Source organism: Narcine bancroftii, chromosome 2 (genome assembly GCF_036971445.1).
Source record: "Narcine bancroftii isolate sNarBan1 chromosome 2, sNarBan1.hap1, whole genome shotgun sequence".
Taxonomy (NCBI): Eukaryota; Metazoa; Chordata; class Chondrichthyes; order Torpediniformes; family Narcinidae; genus Narcine; species Narcine bancroftii.
The window spans coordinates 277,919,015-277,936,748 of NC_091470.1; the positions used below are offsets into that span (position 1 = coordinate 277,919,015).

At 46.5% G+C, this 17,734-nt stretch overlaps 2 protein-coding genes across 20 annotated transcripts in view; one reads left to right on the forward strand and one right to left on the reverse strand.

Moving 5' to 3' along the window:
* Positions 1-1,595, reverse strand: part of bbs9 (Bardet-Biedl syndrome 9) — a 516,876-nt gene extending 515,281 nt beyond the window's left edge. For 17 of the 18 annotated variants that reach the window (XR_011352170.1, XR_011352169.1, XM_069921046.1 and 14 more), the window contains exon 1: positions 1,527-1,595. The gene's annotated coding sequence lies outside the window, so the exon portion shown is untranslated. Of the gene's footprint in view, positions 1-1,258; positions 1,460-1,526 lie in introns of those variants that run through there. The other variant, XM_069921033.1, reaches the window with a different exon arrangement.
* Positions 1,596-3,174: 1,579 nt separating this feature from the next.
* The window catches only part of nt5c3a (5'-nucleotidase, cytosolic IIIA), a 51,195-nt gene continuing 36,635 nt past the window's right edge, over positions 3,175-17,734 (forward strand). Inside the window, exon 1 of one of the 2 annotated variants that reach the window (XM_069921051.1) lies at positions 3,175-3,327. In XM_069921051.1, the coding sequence (XP_069777152.1) occupies positions 3,190-3,327 (138 nt within the window). In that variant the 5' untranslated portion in view covers positions 3,175-3,189. The remainder of the gene's footprint in view (positions 3,328-17,734) is intronic. The other variant, XM_069921053.1, reaches the window with a different exon arrangement.

Here is a 17,734-nt window from a genome sequence, read left to right on the forward strand (position 1 = left end):
TTTCCAGATGACTGCAGCTCCAAAATCACTAATGGAATGTCATTCATTCTCTCCACTCAGTTACTGGTATTAGTTCAAGGTGGCAGCTCACCACATTTTCAAGGACAATAAAGAATGGACCATAAACGCTGGCCTTTCCAAAGATGCCCAGATCACAAAAATGGAAAAGTTATTTTTGTTAATTTTATTTTTAAACATACCTAAGAAACTTCAGATTTAAGCACCCAACCATAGCCCAATAGTTGCTCTTCTTAGGTTCTGTAATTTTTTGGTTAATTGTTTCTGCTTATTACAAATTTTATTTTTTTTTTCACAATTTTCTGCCTCATTGTTTTTCCAATAATTCTAATTTTTAAAATTTCTTTGTTCTACCCTCATCAAATTTGGGGCAACACAGTTAGTGCAACGCTGTTACAGTGCCAGTGACTCAAGTCTGAATCTGGCGCTATCTGTATGTTCTCCCCATGTACGTGTGGACTTTTCCCCTAGTGCTCTGGTTTCCTCCCACTCTTCAAAATCTAAGGGGGTCGAAGGTTAATTTGGTGTATTTGGGCAGTACAGGCTCATGGACTTGAAGGGCCTGTTACAATGCAGCAAATTTAAATTTGGCCACCCTAAACTCTGCTACTCCTGCCCCAACACAAACCAAGTCCTCTTCACATCACTTCAGCTTGCCAAATTACATTTGTTCTCCATTGAGCAATGTCTCAGAATTAACAGTTATAACGTACAGTATTCAAATGCATCCATTGGCTTACTACTCACAGTCTTACAAATTGAAGCATCTTTACAATTCCCAATTATCCCCATTTCTACTTATTCCATTATTAGCAACATCCTCAGCCAGTAATGTACCGAGCTCTGCAATTCTCTCCCAAACCTGATTATTCTCAAGATTTTAAACAACTTGCAATACAAATAAATAAAGATACATGATTAAGTGAAAACCATATTCAGGCAAAGAAGGTTAAGGACAATTGTTTGATCAGATTCAAAATGCAGTGTAAATGCTGAACTCCTTGCATAAGTATTCAAGATGTTCCGAGGATTTGTGCAGTACAAATCAGCTTTGCGTCTTGCAAATCCAAAGCCTGGAGCAACCTGCTCGGATTGTTATTTGAAATACAAGGCTCGGCCATTGGGTCCCAGCCACACAACGTGCTGGATCCGGACAAAGGGAGGAGGGAAAGTGAAGAACCCCCAGAGTACGAAGATTGCTGATACCCAGTTTGGAATTGGGACTCAAAGTATTACGAACCTGAACGCCTCGCGTCAGAGGAGCCAGTTGTCCCAGCCCCGTAAGGGGTCGGGCGGTGGGCCGTTATCAGCCCGGCAAAGGGTCGGTCGGGCGGGGGGCCGTTCCAGCCCTGTAAGGGGTCGGGCGGCCGTTCCAGCCCTGTAAGGGGTCGGGCGGGGAGTCGTATCAGCCCCGCAAAGGGGTCGGGTGGGGGCAGTCCATGTCGTTCCGTGATGCAGACAGCCAGAGCGAACCCCATCAACGTAGTTAGAAATAATTGAATACGAACCATCGCCAGGATCCGGGCTGTGTGGGTGCTGCCGCCGCTCCACTGTTGTCATAGCGCCGCCACGAGCAACGCACCAGCGGCACGCAGAACCGGAAGGTGATCCGCTGGCTTGTGGGAATTGTGGTTCTTGTTACAGCCTTCTTTGCTCAGGGCACAAAAATGAAAATCAAAAGCCTGCGCCCGGAACAGAACGGAAAATGTTGGAAACATTCAGCAAGTCTTATGAGGCAAGGTGACACTTTGCACACAGCATGTTTCGGCTGAGTCCCGTCGGGAGAGAGATACAGGAGACGGAATATGAAAGCCAACACCACCGGGCTGAGGAAACAGCTTCTTCTCACGGGCAGTGAGAATGCTGAACTATCAAAGGAACTGCTCCCACTAACCATCCAAAACTCACATCTATACAAAACAATATTTTTATAAATACAATAGTTGTCGTGCATATGTATTATTTGTCTGTTTGTGTGTCCGTGTTTCGCACCAAGGACTGGAGAACGCTGTTTTGCCGGGTTGTATTTGTCCAATCAGATGACAATAAACTTGATTTAACAGAGCTAGGACCTTTCTCTTTGGAGTGAAGGATGAGAGGTGACAATGGAGAGCTACAAGATTATGAGAGGCATAGATGAGTTAGATAGCCAGTGCCTTAATCGCAGGGTGGAAGAAGCAGACGCCAGAGGACGTCTGTACAAAGTTGAGGAAAGTTTAGAGACAATGTCAGGGGTGTTTTTTTTAAAGAGTATGGTTGCCCGAATGCCCTGCCAGGGATGGTGGTGGAGACTGAAACATTAGGGGCATTTAAGAGACTCTTAGATAGAAACAGAATGAAAGAAAAATACATAGAGAGTTTCTTTTTTTTTCGGAACTACATGAGGACCAAAGGGTGTCAGCAAGACAAGAAAAAGCTTCTTGTGGACTTCAGGAAGGGGAGGCCACACACCTCTCTTCATTAACTGGCCAGCAATTAAGAGGGTCAGAATCTCCAAGATCCTGGGTGTTTGCATGTCAGAGGTCGTCTCCAGGAACTGGCACATCCATGCAATCATAAAGGTACACCAATGCCTTGACTTCTTATGAAGTCTGAGATTTAATATGTTATACTCTATCGAACCGCTACAGGTGTACTGTGTAAAATATAATGACGTTGCATCACAACCTAGTTTGTAAACTGAAGTAGCTAGGATTGCAGATGGCTGCAGAAAGTGGCTGAATATTTTGCAAGTCAAGGTATAAATGTTATTACAATGTGTAAGTGAATAAGTTGAGCATTAGTGTCGGCTGCATTTGATCATGAAATTTGCAAAATTGGCTGTGAAAGATAAAGAAAATTTAGAATTTAGGCTGGAGGAAGAAGCAGGATTTTTTTTCCTCTTCCCCACGCCCACCCTTTCCCTTCCTTTTTTAATTCAGGTGTCTGCTTGCTTTTTTACGCACACGTTGAAGAAGGGCTTAGGCCCGAAACGTGGGTCATATATCTTTAGCTGCTTTGGACGCTTCGTGACCTGTTGAATTCCTCAAGCATTTTTTAATGTTTTTACTACAACAGACTTTCGTGTTTCACCCACAAGATTAACCCTACTTTCATCACCACGCCGACGACAAGAAGTTTGCGCATGCTCCCGTCTGAGATAGGTGACGCAGGCGCAGTAGTGAAGCCAGTATGGAACGAGCTGCGGTGACGCGTTTGGGCGTGGTGGCCGGGGTTGCGGTTTGTGTGGTGATTGGCGGCGCCGTCCTGGCCCAGTACATCTTCACAATGAAAAAGAAGGCAGGACGCAAGACGAAGATCATCGAGATGGTGAGTGAACAGAGTCCGCCGCCGGGGTCACAAAGGCTCACGATTCGGGAGCTGTGGCGGCGGTTGTGGAGCCGGTTTGAGGCCTCGCTGCAGGAGAAGCCCGGGGTTCGGACGGATCGGCACAGTTGAGGGGAGCCCGGGGTTCAGATGGATTGGCCCAGTTGAGGGAAAGCCCGGGGTTCGGACGGATCGGCACAGTTGAGGGGAGCCCGGGGTTCAGATGGATTGGCCCAGTTGAGGGAAAGCCCGGGGTTCGGATCGATCGGCCCAGTTGAGGGGAGCCCGGGGTTCGGACGGATCGGCCCAGTTGAGGGGAAGCCCGGTGTTCGGACGGATCGGCCCAGTTGAGGGGAGCCGGGGTTCGGATGGATCGGCCCAGTTGAGGGGAGCCCGGGGTTCAGATGGATCGGCCCAGTTGAGGGGAGCCCGGGGTTCGGACGGATCGGCCCAGTTGAGGGGAAGCCCGGTGTTCGGACGGATCGGCCCAGTTGAGGGGAGCCGGGGTTCGGATGGATCGGCCCAGTTGAGGGGAGCCCGGGGTTCGGATGGATCGGCCCAGTTGAGGGGAGCCCGGGGTTCGGATGGATCGGCCCAGTTGAGGGGAGCCCGGGGTTCAGATGGATCGGCCCAGTTGAGGGGAAGCCCGGGGTTCGGACAGATCGGCCCAGTTGAGGGGAGCCCGGGGTTCGGATGGATCGGCCCAGTTGAGGGGAGCCCGGGGTTCGGATGGATCGGCCCAGTTGAGGGGAAGCCCGGGGTTCGGACAGATCGGCCCAGTTGAGGGGAGCCGGGTTTCGGATGGATCGGCCCAGTTGAGGGGAGCCCGGGGTTCAGATGGATCGGCCCAGTTGAGGGGAGCCCGGGGTTCGGATGGATCGGCCCAGTTGAGGGGAAGCCCGGGGTTCGGATGGATCGGCCCAGTTGAGGGGAAGCCCGGGGTTCGGATGGATCGGCCCAGTTGAGGGGAAGCCCGGGGTTCGGATGGATCGGCCCAGTTGAGGGGAGCCCGGGGTTCGGATGGATCGGCCCAGTTGAGGGGAAGCCCGGGGTTCGGATGGATCGGCCCAGTTGAGGGGAAGCCCGGGGTCCGGACGGATCGGCCCAGTTGAGGGGAAGCCCGGGGTTCGGATGGATCGGCCCAGTTGAGGGGAACCCCGGGGTTCGGACGGATCGGCCCAGTTGAGGGGAAGCCCGGGGTTCAGATGGATCGGCCCAGTTGAGGGGAGCCCGGGGTTCAGAAGGATCGGCACAGTTGAGGGGAGCCCGGGGTTCGGACGGATCGGCCCAGTTGAGGGGAGCCGGGGTTCGGATGGATCGGCCCAGTTGAGGGGAGCCCGGGGTTCGGATGGATAGGCCCAGTTGAGGGGAGCCCGGGGTTCAGATGGATTGGCCCAGTTGAGGGGAGCCCGGGGTTCGGACGGATCGGCCCAGTTGAGGGGAGCCCGGGGTTCGGATGGATCGGCCCAGTTGAGGGGAGCCCGGGGTTCGGATGGATCGGCCCAGTTGAGGGGAGCCCGGGGTTCGGATGGATCGGCCCAGTTGAGAGGAGCCCGGGGTTCAGAAGGATCGGCACAGTTGAGGGGAGCCCGGGGTTCAGAAGGATCGGCACAGTTGAGGGGAGCCGGGGTTCGGATGGATCGGCCCAGTTGAGGGGAAGCCCGGGGTTCAGATGGATCGGCCCAGTTGAGGGGAAGCCCGGGGTTCGGATGGATCGGCCCAGTTGAGGGGAGCCCGGGGTTCGGATGGATTGGCCCAGTTGAGGGGAAGCCCGGGGTTCGGATGGATCGGCCCAGTTGAGGGGAGCCCGGGGTTCGGATGGATCGGCCCAGTTGAGGGGAAGCCCAGGGTTCGGATGGATCGGTCCAGTTGAGGGGATGCCCGGGGTTCAGATGGATCGGCCCAGTTGAGGGGAAGCCCGGGGTTCGGATGGATCGGCCCAGTTGAGGGGAAGCCCGGGGTTCGGATGGATCGGCCCAGTTGAGGGGAGCCCGGGGTTCGGATGGATCGGCCCAGTTGAGGGGAAGCCCGGGGTTCGGATGGATCGGCCCAGTTGAGGGGAAGCCCGGGGTTCGGATGGATCGGCCCAGTTGAGGGGAAACCCGGGGTCCGGACGGATCGGCCCAGTTGAGGGGAATCCCGGGGTTCGGACGGATCGGCCCAGTTGAGGGGAACCCCGGGGTTCGGACGGATCGGCACAGTTGAGGGGAGCCCGGGGTTCAGAAGGATCGGCACAGTTGAGGGGAGCCCGGGGTTCGGATGGATCGGCCCAGTTGAGGGGAGCCGGGGTTCGGATGGATCGGCCCAGTTGAGGGGAGCCCGGGGTTCGGATGGATCGGCCCAGTTGAGGGGAGCCCGGGGTTCAGATGGATTGGCCCAGTTGAGGGGAGCCCGGGGTTCGGACGGATCGGCCCAGTTGAGGGGAGCCCGGGGTTCGGACAGATCGGCCCAGTTGAGGGGAGCCCGGGGTTCGGACAGATCGGCCCAGTTGAGGGGAGCCCGGGGTTCGGATGGATCGGCCCAGTTGAGGGGAGTCCGGGGTTCAGAAGGATCGGCACAGTTGAGGGGAGCCCGGGGTTCAGAAGGATCGGCACAGTTGAGGGGAAGCCCGGGGTTCGGATGGATCGGCCCAGTTGAGGGGAGCCCGGGGTTCGGATGGATCGGCCCAGTTGAGGGGAAGCCCGGGGTTCGGATGGATCGGCCCAGTTGAGGGGAAGCCCGGGGTTCGGATGGATCGGCCCAGTTGAGGGGAGCCCGGGGTTCGGATGGATCGGCCCAGTTGAGGGGAGCCCGGGGTTCGGATGGATCGGCCCAGTTGAGGGGAAGCCCGGGGTTCGGATGGATCGGCCCAGTTGAGGGGAAGCCCGGGGTCCGGACGGATCGGCCCAGTTGAGGGGAAGCCCGGGGTTCGGATGGATCGGCCCAGTTGAGGGGAAGCTGGCTGATCATCCCGAGCTGAATTTTCTGGACTTTTACGAATTAGAGGTACTCAGCAGTCAATCGGCACCCGTGGAGGGGGAAGCATTCAACGGATCTCCAGCATTCCTATCTTTAATTTCAAGTTGTGAACATTTTATTTTCTATCATGACTATAACTCTGTTATGTACGAGCTCTTAGATAGGCACAGGGATGTAAGATAAATAAAGGGTTATGGATGTGAATAGTGAAGGATTAGACTGTAGAGCAGTAGGTTTACAAAGGGCCTGTTTGCACTGTGCTGTAACGTTCTACGTCCGAAGCATTTCCCGCTCACGCCAGCAATGCTGCTGCCCAGTTGGCTGGAATCGGATCTGATTTTTTTTGTAGCCAGGAAATCAACAATGTGTACGGCGGCTACACTGCGAACTGAAGGATCGCACAACCAGACGGGTTGAGTTCAGTGGGTAAAATTGATTTATTGCAGGCTGGTCTTGTACTCCAATAAAACATGGCAGCAGTTTCCACGTGTCCTGTTGACTTTAGCTGCACTTCTCCTTGAGTCTCCATTGCCTCTAAAATGTAATTGTTTCCTCATCATCTATAGTAAGTTTGATAATGCTCCCAAAGTTGCCACAGACTATTTTCTAATGCTTTATTCAGAATCAGCATTTATTATCGTGAACAAGTCATGAAATGTGGTGTTTTGTGGCAGCATCATAGTGCAAATGTACATATTATAATCATCTTATGGCATGACTATAAAATAATAGCAACAATAGTGCAGAAAAAGTAAGGCAGTGTCTTTGGTTCATTCATTATTCAGGAATCTGATCACAGCAGGATAGAAGCTGTCCTTGTGCCACTGAGTGCTTGTATTTGGGCTCCTGTACATTTTTTCCTGATGGTAGCAGAGTGAAGAGGGCATAGTCTGGGTGGTGAGCGTCTTTGAGGATAAAGGCTGGGTTTTTTTTTAAAAGACATCACCTCGTGATGATATCCTTGATGGAGTGAAATCTCACACCTGTGATCTTGCAGGATGAGTTAACAACCCTCTATAGAGTTTATTCTTGTCCTGAGAGTTGGCGCCTCCATATCAGGCAATGATGCAACCAGCCAGAATACTCTCCACGGTACACCTGTAGATGTTTTCAAAAGTCTGGTGACGTACCAATCCTCCTCCGACATCTCACAAAGTATAACCACTGGCGAGCCGCCTTTGTGATTGCATCAACGTGGAGGCTCCAGGACACATCCTCGGAGATGTTAACACCTAGGAATTTGAAATTCTTGACCCTTTCCACTACTGATCCCTCGATGATGACTGGGTCATATTCCCCTGATTTCCTCCTGAAAGTCCACAATCATCTCTTTGGTTTTGCTGACATTGAGTGCAAGTTTATTGTCATTACACCATTCAATGAGCTGATCTATCTCCCTCCTGTATACTTCCTCTTTGCCATTTGTGATTCTGGCGACAACTGTGGTGTCATCAGCAAACTTATAGATGGCATTGGAATTGTGCCTGGCCACATAGTAGACCATGCATCCTTGAGGTGTGCCAATTATTAATGTCGTGCTCAACTTGGGACTGCATTCTCATGTCACTAAGATGATTAATTTTCCTGAAGTGAAGCATCATCTGAGACCAAGTCCATCTCAGTACCCATGTGGTTGTTGCCTCTCAATTTGACTTCTTCCAGTATGTATATGAGATAGACATAAACATCTAAGGCCCATTTATATTGTGTTCCTAGACCATTTTAAAATTCAGATCCTTTGATGTCAAAGCTCCACTCATCTCTTGCTTCATTTTGTCCTGCATTCTTCCAGGAAATCTTTGCAAGACAATTAAGTGACTAACTGGAGTGCTGTTGCATAAAGCTACTATGAACAACAGACCAAATGCCCTTCCCTATACTGAACCATCTTGTGATTATCTGATTTTATGAAATCCACTCTTTTCCAATTCTGATCTCTTGATCTTCCTCAATTTTAATAGCTTCATTTAGTACTCTCCTTGAAACAAGATCCATCTCCACTAGTCGATTGTACTATTTCCTTACTGGAATTAGTGTGATGTCTTGTTTGCTGACACTCATGTGAAGCACCAAATACAATGTAATATATAGGGTACTGCATAGGAGAGTTAACAAACAAAATGTTGCATGTCTATGTTATACTGCAATAAGTGTTGTATAAATGCAGAATCAGAAACACCAACTTGATCAGAACCAAACATTGTGGCTCCTGTTTGAGGTGATTTTTGAGGCTTTAATTGAGTTGAAAATCTGCTTGCTTGTATGACTAGTGAATCAGAAGTGAAACAAGATCACCAAGGGACAGACTCTGAATTTATAATGATAGAGAGATGGGTTGAGTTTATCTTTGCAGCTTAATTTTAATTTATTCTCCATAATTCTTATCATTCTCTATCTATTATAATGTTCAAAAAACATTTGGACAAATATATGGATGCGAAGGGTTGAGAAGGATATGGATCAAATGCAGGTAAATTAAACTTGCCCAGAATGTTAATTTGGTTGTCATCACAAAGTTGGATCAAATGGCATTCCTATTCTATACTGCAGGACTATAACGTTGATATCAAAACTCTTCCACAAATAAAAATTCATTTAAGGTAGTTTTGATTCTTGTATCAAACACCAAGCTTACAGTTGGTTTATTATAACGTGATTAGCTTTAAGCTAAAGTCTGGAATGAAACACAAAAATCTGCAGACACTGTTTGTACTACTTCCTATGGATGCTGCAAGACCTGCTGAGTTCCTCCAGGCTAAAGTCTGAACACCCCAGCATATATGCACATTGACCTTGTGTGCATGACAATAATCTTTTCCATTTTGGAGGTTGATACTAAAATGAGAGGATAAAATCTCTCATTTTAGTTAATTGTTAGATATAGCCTTTGAAAGCTTGTCATTGTTCTTGGTGGGATTGTCTTACTTTGCAGCATGCTGTAGAACCAAATATTTTTTTAAAATTTTCACATGAAGCAAGATGTAATGTTAAGAGTTTGTTTTGCAAGCTGACAAACTTGACATACCACATTGAACAATGAGATCAGATCATACACAGCAAAAGCAGCATAATTTTACTATTTTGAGGTTCATTCTGGGAACACGGGGCTGGTGAAGAGAGTTGAACTAATGTCATGAGCCCAATGGACTCCAAATCCCAGCAGGAATAGAAATTCACCATGACAATGGGGACTTAAACAAAAGTTGCTTTTAATTTTCCTTAAACATAATAACAAGATCAATCTTTAACTTATTACTATTATCTTAACTTACCTAACTTAACCCCCTTCTAATTCTAAGTGCACGTGTATGTAATGTGTATATGTTCAGGAAAATTCTCTGTTTCACTATCCAATCATTCACTTTTCACCAGTATCAGGCAATTCTCATACAGTGCACAGAATTCAACATTTATAATTTCCACTAGGGTCTTGTGCTCAAAGTTAAATGGTTACTGCTCAGGAAGGTTCTTGTTGGTTTCAGAGAGAGATTTGTTACTTGTTGGACACACAAACTGATTTCCTCCAATCAGTCACTTCATTGTTTTGCTGAAAAAGCTTGCCCCATCAAGGGTTTTCTAAATGATGACCTCTTCTTCCAGGTCACCACAGAATTCCTCTTGTTTCCTTTATTTCAGGAGAAAGACTCTTGCCAGCCATTTCCTCTTGTAAGGACTACAAGAATTTTGAACAGGCTGAACTCAGAACTCGCAGCCTGTCTTCAAAATAGGGTTTTTCAACAAGCTTGCCATTTTGCAGCCTCAACTGCTGCTGTAGAACTGACTTCTCTCTCTCTCTCTCTCTCTCTCCAAAAGAGAAATCACCTGTTTGTTTTTTTTCCTCTCTCCGTTTATAAAAACCTAAAAACCTCTCCTAAGGCTCCAAGCCCAATTTCCAAACGATCTCAGTATCTGAGCCTGCATGTGATCAACATTATGTTTCATTTGCACCTCTTTTTGAAGTCCTTTCCAGAGCAGTTCTATTGTCTCTGAAAAGTCACTGGTGACACAATAGCCACTTTCAGGTGCATCCTCTGCCTTGAGGGCGGCTGCCGGAGTGGATCCCGACCTGCAGACTTACCTATCAGGTAGTAGCCCTAAAAGGCTGTTACTACGTTCTGTTACTACGTTGCCCATTCCACCTGAAAGGGCCTATTGATATCCAGAGGCGCCTCGTAGCACCTCCACATCTGATGGAGGCAGGGCGTCTGGTGCCGCAGCGCCACCCATCAAAAATAGGCGGCATAGCAATGTCTGTCTTCCCTACCCATAATCCCCCACTCAGGTAGAACCACTCTGTGTTTCCCATTACTATCCCGCATTTTGAGCAGCAGAGAGCGGCCCTGGTGCAGGAGTGGCCAGATGGGCTGTGACAGCCCGCACTGGCCGGCCGCCCCTGCCCTGACATCCCCCCACTGATTGCCCCCGCCTCGATGTGTGTTCTTCCCCCCCCCCCCCCCCCAATCACTTATAAATATCATGTTATATATGCTAGCCATGTGTCCCCGGAGTTCAGAAGCCTCACAGCTTGGAGGATAAAACTTTTGCAATCTGATCGTGAGAGCCCAAACTCTTCAGTATCTCTTCCCGCATGGCAGGAGCAGAACAGATTGCGGGAGGGATGTGGAGTCCTTCACTATGTTTATGGCTTTCTGCAAAAGTCGGCCGTTATAAATCTCTGTCATGGCAATCTTTACTATCTGCTGCAGGGACGCATTCTGTGATGGTGCAGTTCCCGAACCAGGTGGTGATGCAGTTACATAGGATGCTGTCAATGCATACCCTGTAGAATTTAATGAGAGTGGAAGCTGGACTTTCCTCAACCTCCACGGGAAGTAAAGGTGGTGTTGATCCTTCTTGGCAATGGATCTTGTGTTGTGGGACCAGGAGAGATTCTCCACCAGGTACACGCCAAGGAATTTGGTGCTCTTGACAATGGAGCTGTCGATGGTCAGCAGCGAGTGATCCCCTGGGCTCTCCTGAAGTCAACCACCATCTCCTTTGTTTTGCTGATATTCAGGTATAAGTTGCTGTCTCTGTGTCAGTCCGTTAGTGTTTGCATTCATCCCGCTGGATTCATTTCAATTCCCCTATAGAAGAAACCCTTCAACAGACTATGCCATGAGATGTCTCTTTACTCCATCCTGACCCACCTGGAGAATGACACCTCATAAACCAGTCTCCTGTTCATTGACTTCAGCTCGGCGTTTAATATGATCATTCGCCAGAGGTTGGTGGAGAAGCTGTCCTCGCTAGGACTCAACATCCCTCTCTAACTGGATTCTGGACTTCCTAAAGGAAAGACCACAGTCTGTCTGGGTTGGTAATAGACAGGTAGCATCGAGCACCATCATGCTAAGCACTGGCGCACCTCAGGGCTGTGTGCTCAGCTCACTCCTGTTCATGTTACTGACCCATGACTGCATTGCCAGATCCAACTCCAACAGTGTCTTCAAGTTTGCAGATTGCTCAACAGTAGTTGGCCTCATAAATATGACACATTCGTTGGGGTTTGGCAGCCTTACCTGCAACATATAGGTATGCAGATATAGTTACACCTTTTCTAAACAGAAGAAAGATAAAAATCTGTACTAATAATGAAATGACTGAGATAAATTAAGTGGTCATAGTGCAAATGATGTGCTCTTGTGTCTTTTTCATTTTACTTTGTTACTTTGGGTTTATATTTGGTTCTAAGGGTTGGCGACTATAGATTTTTGTTTTTTTATGTTTGTTTAATTCAAAAATTCTTTTCTTTGTGGTATTAGGGTATGGTAGGAAAAGGAGAGGGATGAGCAGGGAAAGGGCTTTGAATGTAGTATATCATTGATTTTTTTTAAATATAAATACTTTATTTTTCCATAAATATATTCATGCAATCATCTAAAATATAGATTAGTTTACAAACAAAAAAAATGAAAGATGTTCCCCTTTTTTTCTCCCCCCCTCCCCCACCCACTTTATATAAAGTTATATAAACTTTATATAAAATTATATAAGAATATAATTTTACACATCTTCAAAACTCTCTTTTTTTTCTTTTTCTGGGATATCACATCTTTACATACATTGAAGGGTCAGGTTAACAATTGAACCCCTGTATAATCTAAATATGTTTGCCATATCTTAATGAAATTGTCATATTTATTTTAAGTTGTAAGTAATTTTCTCCATGGGTATACAACTATGCATCTCCCCAGCCTGTTGAGCAATAAATAGGGGAGAGTCAGACTTCCAAGAGATTGCTATACACTTTTTGGCTACAGTCATGGCAAACAGTAGTCAATTTATTGCTCACAGAGGGTACAGCTCTAGGTCATATGTAAAGATTACTCTTGTTAGTGTTTCAGCAATATCATGCCAGAATGAGCATGTGGAATGTGGGAAGGTTCCAATTTCGATGCCATGCCTAAAGCATATTTCAAGTTTTGATTTATCTAATTTTTGTGGTGCAATATATAGTTAATGGAGAAAATTATATTGGACCAGTCTATATGCTGCTTTAATCTTTGATGTCATAGTGTCCAACCAGTCAGACCAGCATTCCTCTGGTATTGTAACACCTAGATCTGACTCCCACCTCTCCCTTCACCTTTGTAGGCTGGCTTAACACTTTCACCTTGGAGAGCAGAATACATCCTAGTTATGAATTTGGCGAATTTCCGAGTTCATTACTTGAGGGCGAGGTCATTGTGGGACACAATCTCTCTCTCAAGAAGGATCTCAACTGAAGAAAGTAGTTGAAGGTTCCATTTGACAGATTATATTTCTGTTTTAGTTGTTCAAAGGACTTAAGTAGCCCTTCTTCTTAGCAATCTTTAATATGTTTGATTCCTTTCTCATGCCAAATATTTAAAATTCTATTGCCCAAGTTCATGGACAATAGTTCATCCTGACACAGTGGTGCTTTTGGTGATATCCCAGCTTTTTTTTCCAATGCTCTCATTAATTTTTTTTTAAATTACGTTCTGTTAGCTTTAGATTATTTTGTATTTTCTGTTTATTAATTTCATGCCAAAGTTTAATCATATGTAGTAGACTGGGGTTATTTTTTTTATTATTAATTTGACATTCTATTTATAAATGAAATGCTTTGCTGCACCCTCTCTTATTGTATGTAGTCCAGAGGTTCTCAACCTTTTTCTTTCCACTCATATACCACTTTAAGTAATCCCTATAACATCAGTGCTCTGTGATTAGTAAGGGATTACTTAGGGTGGTATGTGAGTAGCAAGGGAAGGTTGAGAACCACTGCTCTAGCCCCAAATGTAACTGAAATATTTTGCTTGAGAAAAATTGTCATTGGCCCATTTCCTTTGGGGTTATGAAACCGGGCACATAACGAGTCAATTAGATACAATTAAAACAGTGGTTTTCAAACTTTTTCTTTTCACCCACATCCCACTTTAAGCAATCTATGGCATAGGGAATACTGAAAGTGGGATGTGAGTGGAAAGAAAAAGGTTGAGAACCACTGATGTAGTCCCATTTGGATCCATGGGGGAGAGTTCTCTTCTTCGAAAAAGGATGAGAGGAACCTTGCCTGAACTGCTAAATAATACATTTTTTAAAATCTGGTAATCTCAATCCTCCCAATTTATATTCCCACATTTGTTTCTCCATGGCAATCCTAGGCATTTTATTATTCCAAAGAAATTGTCTAATATGACCACTAAGTATCTTTTAAAAATTCTTTGACAAAGAAATCAGCATCGATTGAAAGAGTTATTGCAGTCTCGGCATCACTTTCATTTTCACACAATTAACCCTTCCAGTTAAGGTAATAGGCAGGTCTTTCCATCTTTGTAAATTCTCCTCTATCTTTCCAAGCAGTGGGAGATAGTTAAGTTTGTACAGATTTAAGTTATTATCCACCATTATTCCTAAATATTTAATTCCATCCATGTACTATATTATTGTTGAGAAAGATTTGTATTGTTCTGGATTTGTGCATGCCTTGGAAAATCAAAAATAAAATATTTAAAATAAAAACAGTAGTTGGCCTCATCAGCAACAATGATGAATCGCACTATAGAGAAGAGGTGGTAAATTTTGTGAAATGGTGCGAGGGTAACAACCTGAGTTTCAACATAGATTAGATGAGGAGATGATCGTAGACTTCAGGAGGACCAGGAATGAGCACCCTCCACTACACATCAACAACTCTCTAGTGGAGAGAAAGTGGAGAGCACAAAGTTCCTTGGGTTCACTTAATTAGTGACCTATCATAGACACTCATACATACATACAGCATGGTAGCAAGAACATAAGGTCCACGAGCCCATGCTGCCCAATTACATCCAATTGACCTACGGCCCCAGTATGTTTTCTTTTGAAGGGTGGGAGGAAAGTGGAGCACCTCGAGAAAACACAAAGAATGTACAAACTCTTTACAGACAGCAAAGGATTCAAGTCCTGATCACTGTCATTGTAAGAGCTTTGCACTAACTGATATGCTAACTGTGGCGCCCTCTACGCTAACCGACATTCAGCATCACCTCACTTTTCAGGAAAGTGCAACAGCGACTACTTCTTGAGAAGACTAAAGCGGGCAAGGCTATCCGCCACCATTGTGTCAACCTTCTAAAGGAGCTCTATTGACAGCATCCTGGCCGGCTACATCACAGTGTGGTACAGTTACTGCCAAGAAATGGATCGGAGGTCAATGCACAAGACCATAACAGTGGCAGAGAGGATCAGTGGAGTCTCTTCCACCCCCCCTCCCCCCCATTGATGTGATCTACTGGGATTGCTGTGTGAAGAGAATGCACAAAATCATTGAGGACCTCTTCCTCCCTGCACTCAGCAGCTTTCAGCTGTTCCCATCTGGGAAGAAATACAGGAGTATCAGAGCCAGCACCACCAAGCTTCTTCCCACGGGCAGTGAGAATGCTGAACAATCAAAGGAACTGCATACACTAACTTTCTGAGACTCTCATATTCATGAGACAATATTTATTTAATTGTATATAAGAATATTTGTCCTGCATATGTATTGTTTATCTGTATGTGTGTTATGTCTGGTGGTATGTTGCGTGTTTTGCACCAAGAACCAGAGAGCGCCATTTCGTGGGGTCGTACTTTTATAATCAGATGACAATAAACTTGACTTGAAAAGAATGTACACCTGGATGTGTCTAAAGAAGGGAAAAGAAAAGCTGTGAAGGGATTTGAACATTATGAAAATATTAACATGTAGTGGCACTGTGGTGGCACTACAACTTGCAGTAGGCATCGAACTGGCCATGTGACATCAGTGCATGATGATGTCAGTGCGTGTCGAGCATGTGATTCTGGCTTTTAAAAGGTTGCACGGGTGATGAAGAGTATATCCATTTGATTCACTCTAGAAATGCCTGTGGCGATTCCAGTGGCCACAATTGGTGACCCCGACGGGTCCAAAAATGTATATTTGGACAAACGTGGACTCTGCACAAGCTAGGTTGTTCACAAATTCTTCTGTTTGTTCATCATTGCACTGCATTAAAATGATTGGTTTTCTATTTTAGGCTGAGTCCTATAATTGGACCCGCACTTAAGGGCAATGCTGATGAACGGAAGGAATCTTTCCTATCACTTGTGACCAACCTGATAGAAACTTATACTCAGCTTGTGTTGCAAAACTTATACAGGTATATCACATGCAGGTACCAGTATATACACTGGAACACAAAGTCGGTAGGATATCTGTATTTGGAGCTCAGAATTGAAAGGCTTTTTAAAATGTGGTTTTTGCTGGTTATTTCTCAATTAACTGCTGTATGTACTTGCTGAATATTATGGGGCACCAACATTATGATAAGACATTGAAAGTTTAATGAGGAGATGGAAGTGCTGTGAACAGATAATGGAATGAAATAAGATCCGTCCTTATCTTGTAAAACAGGTTGATTACTTACATTTATCAGTAAATGTTAACTTGTAGCAAGTTGTGAGCAAGCACAGCGAAGAGACTGAGACAACAGGCTGTGAGCTCGACCGTCACAACTGTTTTATTTTGAATTCCGCACTGCAGCCATTAAGCCTGACCTTGGTCACACCCCTAACCTTCTGGCGTGACCTGGACCAGAAGAGGCAGTCCTGCGATACCATACTTGCCATGGGTACCCTGTCAACCACGCATGACAAGCAGGGCCTGTTCACCGCTGCAAACCTGTATGTCGCCACACAACCCCCAACCCCCCTCCAGCATGAATAACTCTTCCTTGCCCCCAATGTCAAGGGTGAATGTCTAAGCATTCCTGTGTAGCACCCTGTATGGGCCCTCATAAAGTCGCTGAAGGGGAGTCCTGTGCGCACCTTCGTGCACGAACACGTACTCACAGCAGGACAGATCATGGTAGTCGATGCCTTGTGGTATAGCATTGACTGCTAGCCTGGAAAGTGCGTCTGCGACCATATTGTGCTTTCCTGAAAGATGTTGGATAATAGTGGTGAATTCAGAGACGTAGGATAAGTGTCTCTGTTGTCGGGCAGACCACGAGTCGGAGGACTTTGAGAAGGCAAAAGTAAGCAGCTTGTGATCAGTGTAGACAGTGAACAGATGCCCTTCAAGGAAGTAATGGTAGTGGTGGACAGCCAGGTAGAGGGCGTGTAGTTCCCGGTCAAATATGGTGTACTTCAGTTCGGGCGGCTGGTGTTGATTGAAAAAGGCGAGGGGGTCTCCATGAGTCATCAACTAACTGTGAGGGCCATTGGTATATCCATTCTTGAGTGTACTAGCATATTTTGTGGGCCAGGACCTCTTTGGTCTGCTCAAAAGCGGTTTGTGCCTCATCGGTCTATTTGAGCTTCTACGAGCCTGACATTAACATGAAGAGAGCACATAATCCTGGCTGTCACAGGGATGAATCTGTTGTAGAAATTTACCATGCCCATGAACTCATGCAGGCCCTTTAGTGTTGTCGGTCTGGTGAAACGTCGTATGACATCCACCTTGTCTGGTAAAGGGGTGATGCTGGCTGTGGTAATTTTGTGGTCCAGAAAGTCTATTTCCGTGAGGCCGAACTGGCTCTTCTCTGGGCTAATGGTGAGGGTGAACTGTGCGTAACAAGTAAAAATCTGGCAGAGATGCATCATGTGCTCTGTAAGTGAGTTGCTGGCTACTAAGATGTCATCAAGGTAGATGAAGAGAAAGGGCCGACTGCATCCATGAGACACTGAAATGTCTATGCCGCATTTTTTTAATCCAAACGCCATGTGTAAAAACTTGAACAGGCTGAACAGGGTGATGATAGCTGTCTTCTAGATGCCATCCAGGTGCACGGGGATCTGGAGGTATCCCCGGATTAGGTCAACTTTGGAATAAAGTTTTGCACCATGGAGGTTCACTGTGAAATCCTAGATATTGGGAATTGGATTGTGGTCCGGCGTTGTTGAGGCATCTGTAATTGCCACAGGGTCTCCAGCTGCCGTTGAACTTGGGCACCAAGTGGAGGGGTGAGGCCCAAGGGCT